The following is a 13,460-nucleotide window of genomic DNA, read 5'->3' on the forward strand; positions in this document are numbered from 1 at the left end:
TGGAAAATGACTCCAAATGGAATAAAATCGCATTTTGCTAACTAATTAAATTTATTTTTCATCCTTTAACATAAAAAATATAATCATTTCCGGAGCCTGGTATTTCTTTCCTTTCAAGGCCTTCGGGGGATGTATTGGCACTCACTCTCTATCTTACTCGCTCTCCATTCGAAAGGTTGTTTCAAATACAGACCTATTTTCTCTGTCTCAAAGATTCCTATACTTCTCTTTCTGTTGCCTGGTTTCTTTGTATTAAGGACTCTTGCTTTCCTTTGCAATCTGTAGTACTTTTATGCTATAAATCTTATTTTTTTTGTTACACTATTAGAATATGTAATCTAAGTTAAACCAGTCAGCTATTAACATTTAATATGAGTTTTCTCTGATTTTAATTTCTTTTGTTGGTGGGAATCCTGAAGAGTTCAACATTTTTGTTACATTTATTATAGCTTACCATTAGTTTTGATTTCATCTTGCAGCTATTTACTTGGAGAAATAAGAACATTGGATAAGAGGTCCATCGAGGGAGTCAAAATTGCCTTTAAGATATGAATGCTCCTATGTCACCTTCTAGACTACAAATGAGTGGCCTTTGGCAATGTTCTTGCTGGGCCAGAAGGGCGTCAGGTAGAACTCAGAAATGTACCTAACTTTACCTTATTACATTGAAGAGCAGTTATGAGAAAGGGTCTGAAAAAAAATCAGTGCTTTCATTCAGCCAACATGCTGAAATTTGAATGTTTGTTCAAGTATTGGCCTGAAAACTTATCTGGGAGTCTTGTAAACACAGGCTTTCTATAAAAGCTCCTTGTCACAGCTTTCTTACAAGTATCACCGTAAATAAAATCTTTCATTATACTTCATTTTCTGACGGCCTTCAAATTTATTCAAAAGTTCGAAGATCATTGACAAGTGGTGGGGTTTTTTTAATACTAAAGAATTTTTTAAAAAACCAAAAAGATACATAGTTCAGTGGTGTTTGAACACAGGCCGCTGTCTGAGTACATGGCTTAATCTCTTGCTGATGACTGATGTCACAGAGATGCCTGAGTTGAAGAGATCTTTGAATCTTTTATCCAGTCTTCCAGTCTTTTCTTGTTTTTTCCCGTTTTAGGCCCTGGCATCACGAAGTTAGAGAATGCAAACTACTGTGAGTCAAATGTGATGGCAGTTCTGGGCCTCCAGGCTGGTCCCACTGATTTCATAGGCTTCCTGACAAGGTAGAAGGGTTAGGTTCCCAAAGTCTGGGACCTCTCAGGGCTGAAGGCTTTTGGTTCCCATCATGAACAACATCATGGAAGGACTTGCCTCCAGGTGCACTTCCAAGACCTCAGCATGGTCTGGTCTTGCACAGACTCGTGGCAGGGAGACCTCTCAGAAACTGCCGTTCAGCTCTGGGGCTTCAACCTCCCGGCTCTATGCGGGAAGGCCTACGAGTCACAAGAGCCTCCAGGACAACCAGGGTTACCAGTGAAAGCTTAATCGATAAGGTAATTCCCTGAAGCACTTTGGTTTTGGTTAAAGACCATTTTTAATGAAACACATTTTTCTAATTAGCCCTTGCGTTAGGTGCAGTCTTAGTTTTCGATTTACTAAACAAGGAACAAGTCCAAGGCTTTAATCTACCTTTCAAAGTAAACAGTATACTACGAAAGGTTTAAATGAAAATACGATTGGATTTGGACGTACTGCAAGACCCCGACATTTTCCTCTTGTATCATTTGTGTACACTGGCATTTAAAGACTGAGAGTGCTGTTCCTTGAGAATATATTTTGTAATTTCAGCTCCATTCAGGAGTATCAAAAATTTAGATTATTCCAAAAGAATAAGGAGAATTAAAAGAGATGTGTAGTACCTTTGACTCTATTCACTTGACTCAACTGTTTTCAAGAAAAACTAATGATATAAAAGAAATCACTATGGGTATATTCAGACAAAATTCACTATGTAAAGTAGAAACTCTATTGTATTATATGTTAAAACAACACAGCATCTATAAAGTGCTGAGAACTGATTTTCATATTAAAGGTATTCCATCCCAGGCAGGGTTTTATAATTGACTTTGTAAAAAACCCATCGAGACTTTCTTTGGCTTTGGCTTTGAGTAGCACAAATTTATGAGTATCTCTTGGAAATGCAGCTTTTTTTGAGTTACTTGCTGTGACATTTTAAGGATTTCAACTCAAATGAAGCATTGTGCTCTACAAAACATCAGTGATTGAATTCTTCCAGAACTTTCTTGCCCTTTCAGTGCTTACGGACTATTTCTGCAATGTTTCTCTGCTTGCTTTTCTAATGTCGGCTGCTATATGTATTTGTAATATGGAATGGAAGTTGCTTAAATATTCACATAACATTGCTGATTTACCCTTCTCTCCTCTCTAGCCTCTACTGTCCAACCAGGGACTCTTCCCGGGGGGAGCTGGGGATGCTTCACTCCCTGCCTTCTCGCTTTGGCACGCAAATGGGCCAGAGAGGGTTTACTCAGAGGAATGAGCACAAGGCCTTCCCTTACCTTCTTCTGAACTGTTAATGACCTACACATCCCCAGCCCTTCATCAGGTTCAGCCAGAGCAGTTTTGGTGTGAAAAGCCACTACAAGCTTTTCAGGTAGCTCTGCCTTTAAAATTATTGCTACCGTTGCTATTTCCAATAAGATTATCAAAATGTGTAACACTTAATCTGACCTTTATTCCATTCAGTTCTTGGGGTATTCAAGTTTAGAGAGCCTGATGGGGAAAAGAAGAAAAGGCTGTGTAGGAATTTCACTCCTCTTTCATGAATTTGACAGTGTAATAAATGTAGCTATGCACGACTTACTGTTTTAATTAGTGGCCTGTTACGATAACATGTAATGAGCCTAGATGGAAAGAGTCCTAACCTAGTTATTACCATGTACATTGGGCTGAATATTTCTCTGAAATCAGCTTAAGATTTGGGCCTTTTTAATTTTAAAAATTAATAATTAATTGGAGCAGTGGTTAATTAAAGTGGAACCGTGGTGTTAAGTTAGTTGCAAATCGTTTTTTCTAATACTCTAATGGGAGGCATATGTTTTGGTTACATTCCCTGGTATTTAGAAGAGAACTTCCAAACTTCCTTCATTAGCTGTTGGTTTTATTATGTGCAGTTTTCTGCAAGAAAACAAACCAGGGAAAGAAGATGTTAGCAGACGCAAATTGCCTCTGTTCCTTTCCATAGCTGTAGGTACCACAGACTCGGAGGTGTCTGAAACTTCAAGCGAACTCTTTTTAAGAGGATGAAGCACCATCTTTATTGCCATTTAGAGCTTTCTCTAATACCAGTGGGAATGTGTTAAAGAGCACCATCTGATGAACAGTGCTGTATCAGGGATGATTGCCAACTTATTAGCACCAGCGTGACCGTGGCTTCACTGGTAGCATGTGTGAGTAGTAATTTGTGTTCAGAAAGTAAAAACAGGGAAGCTATCATAAGAATAGCGGGGCTTAGTTTCGTTGTTCAGTAGAATCACAGGGGTTATTTTGTTGAAGCCTAATAGCCAGTTCTTTTCAGAATAGGGTGACCAAGGGAAGGGTATTTATAATTTTAAAATTGATTTTAGCTGTGCTACCTTATTAAAAGTCCCACTAAAAATTTAGTCTATGTTCTTCTTAAGCATCCAAATTGTGCTAGACCCTGGATAAGTAATCCCAACAGGCTTTGAATCCTAGTCACTAATTTTTAGTAAACTTTGTGCAGGTGCATTTTTACATCTGACCAGAGACATCAGAGTTAGTTTCTACCTGTGTGTTTTGAACAGAATTAAGGTAAAAACCTGGAAAAAAAAAATGAGCAGAGAGGGTACAGAGCAGAAAAAATTGGGCAGAAATGCCTCAAAAAATGTCTGGTAGAAGGACTGAAATCCTTCTACCAGCAGTTGTGAGTAGTGAGCAGTGTAGCAGTGTAGCAGTTGTGAGCAGTGTAGCAGCAGTTGTGACTGTAGGACCTCTTTGGGGAAGATGGTAGCTGTATGTAGATACGATGCCAAAGATCTCTTGTATTGAAAGAATAAGTCATGAGGGTAATCAAGTCACTCATAATACATAAGCACAAAGTAGCTGTTAGTATCTGTGCAGTAGTCCAGTTCTTTTTTATGGCTTTGGCATTTGCTTCCAGTACTTTGCCATTCTCCAAGAACTGCTGGATAGCTTTCTAGTCACACTGGCTTGCTCAACATTTGAGAGCCCTTGCAGCTTGTTGGGAAGAAACAGGGATTAAATACAAATAATGTAAGACTGTACTCTTTCCTTAACTGCAGTTGAAACCAGTTGGACCTTTAAAGGTCTCTCTCAACCCAAACCATTCTATAACATATAAGTAAAAATATCTATATTTAGACCAGCTACAGTGTTTAGCACTCTCTCTGAGCAATGTTTTGAACATTTAAAGAATAATCGTACACACTTAAATACTAGGAAACAAGGATAGAAGTGACAGGCCCAGGCAGACTATGTAAGTCAGTGGAAGAGCCAAGGACAGAATTGCTGCCCCTGCTTTCCATTCTGTCTTAGAACACCACCCATAGTTTACAGGAAAAAAAGAAAAGCCACCAAAGAAAAGCTGAACAGGGCTGTCAGTCCTGGTAAAAGTCTGTGGAGGGAGTAGAGAAAGGAGAAAGGACCATCTCTTACTTAAGCTCCAGGGTTGATAATGTGAAATAATATTTATAGGCTGAGATCTGTAGGTTGTTTTAGTTATAGTGACATGGGACAGGTATCAATTAGAGAAAATTTCCATAACATAATTAAGAGATAACACTTTGCTGCTCTCTTTTTTTTTTTCTTTCACTTGAAAATTCGCCATTGATTTTAATTAAGCTTGTCTTGGACTCATGACCATAATCAATGTGATTTTTTTCCCCATTTAACAGCTAGCTTTTCTCATCAAGGAACTTTTCCCAGGTGTGACATGCTCTAGTTATGAAGCTTCATTCTGTGCTGTTCAACTACTAGTTCCTAGAATGACTTAAAAATGCCTTCAGAATGTAGAGCTAGTGCAAATATAAGTATAATTTTCCCAAATTAGTTAGTGCATATTCTCAAGTCACTGTGAATGCTTTATCATCCCACAAAAAGCAGATACTTTAAATATTAGGTGCCCATTGGAAAACACCTGAAAATATCTTTTTTTTTCCTATGCTATCTTATTAAGAGAAAGGGAAGAAGGGGCACTTGCTAAACTCTTACTTGTCAATTTGAGTAATCACTGCAATTTTTGTCATAGCAATTTGAGCAACCTACTTACTCTTTCTGGAATAAACATAAGTGCTTTTAATCTACCATAGTATATACAATAATCCTGCCAAAGGAACCATTCTGGGTTGTTAGTTAAACCAAATTACATATGCTTGAATGCTGAGAAAAAACATTTCCTTTGTAAGGGATTTTTGAGTTCCCTCTGAATGTTTTTGATAAAATCGAGAACCTGATGCCTGTTTCCGTAGTGTCTCATTGTTCCTACAGCAGGAACTAACATCGACTGCCACTGACTTTCAATAGTTTTCCTCACTTTGTTGCTTGGGGAATTTCAGGCACTGACCTGTAGTATGGGCTCATGTCCTTCATGTCTGATTAAATTTGGCTAAAAGACAAAGGATCCACTAGATGTTCAGATAGTCAACAACTTTGTAATGGAGGGCAGCAAGCTAATAAAGCCCTTATGCAAGTAGTACTCAGTTCTTTTGAATATGTGGTTATTAATTTCCTCATGGAAATACTCAAGAGCACTTACCTGCATAATCAGTGCCTCACAAATATTAACTAATTTCTTCTGAGAGAACTTTAGTAAGAGTTATTTTTCAAGTAACTCAATTTTCTATTTTTTTTTTCCCGTGGGGTAGATATTTCCTTCCATTAGAAATTTGTTGTTGTTTAAAAAAAATAGATCCTGGGAGTCTCTCACCTGAGTACCAAACACGGGAAGCGTAAGAATAAATGGTTACCTTGAAAAATTTAGTTGAAGTTACTTCCAAGAATATCCTTTAATTCAGGTACTTTAAAACTTCTGAATATTTGCTGTAACATTCTTTCATAATATGTAGCGATATGAAGTTCCTTAGGTTCATGGACTGAGTATTTGAATAATTTTTAATATGTATAGTTTAATAGCACTGTGAAATAAGGAAGTACAGTTACTCCCATTTCACAGGCTGTGAAGTATCAGACTCGCAGCTAATGGATTTATATTGCTCTGGGATCTAAGCTCCCAGCTCTGCTTGGTACTCCACTGAGCCATATCCTAAATTTCATCCAGTCTAACTTTAAGCACCTAGCTGAAGTGCTTCAGCAAGAAAAGCCTCATCTTACCCGCCAGTCAGTGGATAATTAGAGACCTCTATATAGTACAATTTATTACATTTAAGGTGTGAGGTGCCTAAATGCAAATTAAATGTAGTGTTATGTCCTTAGTTATTGCCATTGATTGCAGAGGGAGACTATTGTCTTTCCTTAGATTTAGGTAAGCTTAGTACCTGAATAGCCTCAGCAAGTAATCCAAAACCAGCAAGGAAGATTGTGAGGAGCAGACACTGACAGCCAGCCATGGGCTAGAGCTATTAATATGAGACCTTTGCCCTTGTCTTCTAATACAGCTTTTGTATAGTGTAAATATAAGGAGTCTCTATACCAGCATTGCAAAACAGATCTGTCTAAATAAACGAGGAAGAAAATAAATCCTTGTGAACCTGATGTACTTCTACAGGCCCCAGAGGCTCTTTGATTAAGTAAAACTGTCACCTACCAGTGTTATCTTTTCACTTTCATTTTACTCATTAATCTTCGGTACTGCTAACAATAGGACATATTTAATGGGTACGTTAAGTCAGTTGTAGCCCTTTATCTGTAGATTGCTGGCTCCTCTCCAGCTGCTGTAAAAGTGATTAAAACATGTTATCATCTCATGGCTGCTCAGTAGCCGAGACAGTCCAAGTCTGCCAGTGTGTGAACGCCCACATCAGCCAGGCTCAAAGGAGTCTTCATCCAGTTTCTACTGAATTCAGAGTCTGGCTCTGACATATGTGGAAATGTTAGTGATGCTGTGTGCATCAACTCCCATCCCCATTTCTGTCCTGTATCCACTCTGTGGTTGAGAGGAGCTCTTTGGTCTTCAAGGCTACCAGTCAAGGAATTATGGACAGAAGGATACCTAGTAATAAATATTGCAAATCAGCAAAGTTTATTACGTTTTAATAATTATGGATGATATCTCAGAATGTTGAATTTCACTTTGGACCTGCAGGTCTGGAGGTTTTGTTCACTGTCCAGGATCCTAAGGGCTGCCTCCTGGAGCTGCCACCAGGATGTGTTCAGTGTGCTACTGTGAGACTAGAGATTTGAGGCTTCCAAGGCAAGGCTGGATATTCATGCGTCAGATGGATCTTGGCTCCTAGCTCTTAGCAAAATTCCGGTTGAATCAAAGCTTCACAACAGGAAGTCTTGACCCACAAAGAAGCTCTACTTATATTGACTTTTTTAGCATTTCCAGATTTCCTACCGTGAATTCAAGAGCATGGAAACTTAGGGAGCTTTCAAAGAGGCTTGGCCACCTTTACAAAGAGGAAGGGCTTGATCAACTAGATGAGTTAAAATTTCTGGATTTGTAGTTTTCATGATGAGAACTTGGCGATCTGGATCCTTATTCTGGTAGAAGAAAAATTGAAATTTCCCCTTTGAGCTTAACAAGAATGAAATATTCTTTGAAATGTCAGAATTCCCTGTGAAAAGGGAATTTTAACTTTTGAGCAGCTCTATTGTAATTGCCTATTCATCAGCTTCTGAACTAGTTGTAAAATGGCCAAGACATGGCCTTTTTTATCACAGTTTTGATGTTCAGTTCACTTTATTTTACTCTACTTTGGCTCTTGTAAGTGCAGTAATGTTTTAGTTTCTGCTTTGAGTTTTTTAATTTCTCTCTCACTTTCAGCTAAGAGAGGATGTGCAGAAGAATCATAGTAGTTCATGTGGAAGAAAAATGTGTATGAGCTGTCTGAATACAGAAAGTATTAATTAAGAGTATGCATTATAAATACACTTTTTTCTAGAAGGCCACAAAATTGGTTGGCTGTAGCACATTATTTTTTTCTTTGCAGTGGGAGTTATGAAGCAATGTAGATTTTAGTGTTGAAAGTACTGTAGGATTAATTATAGTCCTAAACCCATCAGAATTTCAGGATACAGAACCTGATCCTTGAAAAGAATGAATGGCTTCTGGAAAGAAAGAGGGCAATTTGAGAATGCTGGTAAGAGGTTGAAAAAGAATGGCTTCATCTCCTCTTAAAAAAAAGACTCAGTATCTCACAGGATTAGACTCCTTATTAAGGATATGCATCTTGAAGAGTGAATGTGAATTCAGATGTGGCATGGTTGGGAGCAGGTAATATATTCACAGATCTGTTGAAAGGCATAAAGCTTAGTTTAAAAATAATTTAGATAAGTTTTTTTTAATAAAGAAAAAGTTGAAATGTTTATAACATTTACAGAAACCTTTTGGTATTTTAAGTTAAAAAAGTTATTTTGCTTACTGAACCTCTTGATTATGCAAAGAAAAGCACCAGTGTATTATATTCATTGAACCATTAAATGGGAGTCCAGCAAGTGATTAAAATTAATAGGTCAGCATGAAACTTGGGTGGATGCAGAGGAAAAAGCCCAGAGTGACTAGCTGTCAAAATGTTGCATCTGTTTGTCAAGGTGAATGGCGTAGCCCAATTTTTTTATAATAGTCTTCCTATTTTGGCTTTCTTATAATTCATGTGCGCTTGTCATCTTTAAAGTGTTAGATTAGAATTAAATGGGAAATGTATAACCATCCTTCGTAACAATATACCATGGAATATATTGCTAGTTAACTTCCAAGAAATTGATTTCCTATTCAGTGCTGTTAGTTTCTTGAACTTGTAGGTAAGGCACAATCATAGAATCATAGAATGATTAAGGTTGGAAAAGACCTCTAGGGTCCTCTAGTCCAACCGTCAACCCAATATCTCCATGCCTACTAAACCATGTCCCGAAGTGCCAAATCTACACGGTTTTTGAACTCCTCCAGGGATGGTGACTCCACCACCTCTCTGGGCAGCCTGTTCCAATGCTTGACCACACTTTCAGTAAAGAAATTTTTCCTAAAATCCAATCTAAACCTCTCCTGATGCAACTTGAGGCCATTTGCTCTTGTCCTGTCACTAGTTACCTGGGAGAAGAGACCGACCCCCACGTCGCTACAACCTCCTTTCAGGTAGTTGTAGAGAGCGGTAAGGTCTCCCCTCAGCCTCCTTTTCTCCAGGCTAAACAACCCCAGTTCCCTCAGCTGCTCCTCATAAGACTTCTGCTCCAGACCCTTCACCAGCTTCACTGCCCTTCTCTGGACACGCTCCAGCACCTCAATGTCTCTCTTGTAGTGAGGGGCCCAAAACTGAACACTATTCGAGGTGCGGCCTCACCAGTGCTGAGTACAGGGGGACAATCACTTCCCTAGTCCTGCTGGCCACACTGTTTTTGATACAAGCCAGGATGCCGTTGGCTTTCTTGGCCACCTGGGCACACTGCTGGCTCATGTTCAGCCGTCTGTCAGCCAGCTACCCCAGGTCCTTTCCAGCCACTCTTCCCCAAGCCTGTAGCGTTGCATGGGGTTGTTGTGGCCCAAGTGCAGGACCCGGCACTTGGCCTTGTTGAACCTCATACAATTGACCTCGGCCCATCGATCCAGCCTGTCCAGATCCCTCTGCAGACCCTTCCTACCCTCAAGCAGATCAACACTCCCGCACAGTTTGATGTCATCTGCAAACTTACTGAGGGTGCACTCGGTCCCTTTGTCCAGATCATTGATACAGATATTAAACAGAACTGGCCCCAAAACTGAGCCCTGGGGAACACCGCTTGTGACCAGCTACCAACTGGATTTAACTCCATTCACCACAACTCTTTGGGCCCGGCCATCCAGACAGTTTTTTACCCAGCGAAGAGTACACCTGTCCAAGCCATAAGCAGCCAGCTTCCCGAGGAGAATGCTGTGGGAGACAGTGTCAAAGGTTTTCCTAAAGTCCAGGTAGACAACATCCACAGCCTTTCCCTCATCCACTAAGTGGTTCACCTTGTCATAGAAGGAGATCAGGTTGGTCAAGCAGGACCTGCCTTTCATAAAGCCATGCTGGCTGGGCCTGATCCCCTGGTTGGCCTGCACATGCCTGTTGAGTGCACTCAAGATGAACCGCTCCATAATTTTCCCCAGTACCGAGGTCAGACTGACAGGCCTGTAGTTCCCCAGATCTTCCTTCCAGCCCTTCTTGTAGACGGGCGTCACATTGGCAAGCCTCCAGTCATCTGGGACCACCCCTGTTAACCAGGACTGCTGATAAATGATGGAGAGTGGCTTGGCAAGCTCCTCCACCAGCTCCCTCAGTACTCTCGGGTGGATCCCATCCGGCCCCATAGACTTGTGAGTGTCCAATAGGTAAGTTACGTTTGCATTAAAGACTTACGCAGATGTTTGCTGTATGTTTTGCTAGCTTGAAAGCTGTAGAAGAGATTGTAGAGCCAAAGGAAACATACAGAAGAAGAAAAGGAAACAGCTGAATGTGTGCTGCACTTGGTATAAATGAATAAAATGAAATAGTGTGATCACAGTTCCCAATGCTATCTGAACAGACTGATGCTTTGGCAAAGGAGAAATATGTAACGTCAGGCAGGAAGATGTGGTGGGTTGCTGCTTACTTAATTTATTATTTTTTTTTCTGAGAAGAAGGGTGGAGCTTCTGGGTATGAAGAATTTTTAACCCATTTGCTGCTGAATAAATGACAGATATGTCTATTAGATTGCACCACACTGCGGTACTGAATCCTAGGGGCCACCGCTTTTGGTGAAACGGTAATAGGACATCTGCAGCACAACAGGGAGCAGGCTGGGCCCACAATGAAATGATTATACTTTGCTGCAGGTCCTAATCCTTATTAGTAAGCATTTTGGAGTCCTAGCTCATTTACCTTTCTCATTTACGACAGTAGACAGCTTTCCTATTTCTGTTATACCTTGTTGTGGCTAATCCTTACATACGCAATGTCAGTAATTCTCTATATCTCTTCTGCATTCCAGGGACTTCAGTTAAACTTTTGGTATGAATAATACATATATTTTGAATTAAAATGGCAGAGCACTGGATAGACACTGAATACTTTTATATCATGTTCTAAGTCAGCAATCTGAAACAGGCACTAAATTGTAAAAAGCCTCCATAGTTTAATCATTTAGTGACAAAAAAGGTGCACATCTCCATGTCTGATTTTGAGTGAATTCAAATGACAAGACTGGATTCTCATCACAGTTAAGCAAGTATGAGTCTGAAATAACTTTTCTGACAGTGTTATTGTGGATTTACACTACTGTAATGGAGAACTGAATATGGATTTTGAACTTAAATCCTTTCACTTCTCACTTAAATTTAAAAGTAATTTACCTGAGGCTTTTGCTATACCAGTTCTTAAGTCTGGACAGCTCACGCCAAGTGCGTGATCCATTTGAGTGACAGCAGGAATACTATCTGGAAACTAGGCAAGGATGCCAGGCAAGTTTAGAGATGTGGTTAGTACTAACTTAACTCATGTTGAAGCCTTCTCTGAGCACACATGCAGTACACCTTGGCTCCTTTTGAGTCACCACAATATTCCTTCCTAGCGCAGTGAACTGCCTTCATTTTAAATCATGTATATTGCCTTCCATAAGAAACCACAGACTGTTGGTGTTAACAGGGTAGATGATGATGCATTGATTATTGGTTTAACCTAATTAACTCCATGATGTTAAACAACAATCAATGGTAGAAATAGCTCACAGGTCTGTCTCTAATAAAGAAAGCCATTGGATTCAGATCCTGTAAAAAGGTATTCTGCTCCTGCTGTGCATTTTCTGCTATAATTCTATAGGAATTCATGCAAATTTATCTCTGAAGCTGAGATGCCACATTGCACTGCTGGTAGGAGGTGGACAGGCATCTCTTGAGGCACAAGTCCTGAAGTCTTCCCTTTGCCTAGAAGGATTTTATAACTGCAGAAATGGTCTTCTAGCATACAAGAGGAAAGGCTGTGGGATGCTTGAGGCACAGACCTGTACCTGGCCTTACCTTTTGCATGGCATGGTGTGCCACCTTGATGCGGGCCCTGCAGCCATGCAGGAGAAAGAAGACCAAGTTTGTTTCAGGAAATTCACCTCTTTCATTGGTCAGAGTATTTCACTTCTGAGGAAAGAAGATTTCAACATGGCTGTGGAGCTACCTTAGCTCAGATAGTCTTGACAGGATGATTTTGTAGGGAAACAATAAACCTACTTTTGTTAAAGCACTTGGCACAGACATTGGTAATGAAGAATGTGGCCCTTTGTCAATATTTAAGCTTCCCGTGATATTATCCAGCTGCTTCATACATGCATATGTATATATGTTTATATACATACACACAAATATTAAGGAACTCATAAAAGGTCAGCTTGCTCACAACCTGTCTGAATTACTGTGCTGTTTATTTTCAGGCATGTTTTCACTTATCTACAATTCCTGCTTTCTTTCCATCCTCTAGGAAGGTACAATACTATCACTTTATCACTTTAGCTCAGCTGAAATCCAGCGTACTATACATGGGGACAAAAATGTATCATCAGAGCTGGTCCTTTCAGGTATGCATTAGCCCCAGAATAGACTTAATGAAGTAAGGGTTCATTAGGAAGAGGTAAAGTAATTAGGAAGAGAATTATCTGTGACTTGCAAAGGAAGTTTCCAAGCTTTCTCATTGTCTTTTTGCAGATTCAGAATTGCTAAAGTAAATGTGGCCTTTGAAATAAAATAATTTTCTGACTGGGAACATTCTGCTTCTCTGAAAAACAATAAACATGTGTATTATATTGCTATACAATCTGTGCTTTATTAGGGTAAAAATAATACTGTGTAATTGTGTAGTTCATTTTGAATAGAAACCACAAAAGTATTTGCAAAAGTGACTATGTTTTGCAAAATGGAAAGTTAAGGACAGGGAGCTTAAAGACCTGAATTTTAGAAATGTGGAGCATTTAGAGTTCTGCTTGAAGTCTTGGTGAGTTGTAAGTACTCAGCACCTCTGAAAATCAAACTTGTCCAAGTAGTCAGCCAACCCAAGATTAGAATTCAGATCTCTCGCTCTCTTGTCTGTGCTCAGTCCCTTAGACCATGTGTATGTTCCAATATAGATTTAATTACTAAAATAATGATTACAAATCCATATGGTAATTGGCTTTAGTTCTCTTTGATGTGGATTGTGCAGAATTGTGGGTAGGTGCCAAGTGTCTTGGGGGTCATGGGGGGTCTCGTGGGGGTGTCACCATGGCAACACTGATGGATGCAGAATTTCCAAGCAATGGGTTTGCAAAGGAGGGGGAAAAAGAAGACTTACGCATTACACAGGCTGTCAATATCTGTTCAAACACA

The 13,460-nt window shown here is 39.7% G+C and overlaps 1 protein-coding gene across 1 annotated transcript in view; it reads left to right on the plus strand.

The window, feature by feature from the left end:
- Nucleotides 1-1,418: 1,418 nt before the first annotated feature.
- The window catches only part of NKAIN3 (sodium/potassium transporting ATPase interacting 3), a 303,018-nt gene continuing 290,976 nt past the window's right edge, over nucleotides 1,419-13,460 (plus strand). The window contains exon 1 of the mRNA XM_075495463.1: nucleotides 1,419-1,490. Coding sequence (XP_075351578.1) covers nucleotides 1,419-1,490 — 72 coding nt within the window. The remainder of the gene's footprint in view (nucleotides 1,491-13,460) is intronic.

Source organism: Mycteria americana, chromosome 2 (genome assembly GCF_035582795.1).
Source record: "Mycteria americana isolate JAX WOST 10 ecotype Jacksonville Zoo and Gardens chromosome 2, USCA_MyAme_1.0, whole genome shotgun sequence".
NCBI lineage: Eukaryota > Metazoa > Chordata > Aves > Ciconiiformes > Ciconiidae > Mycteria > Mycteria americana.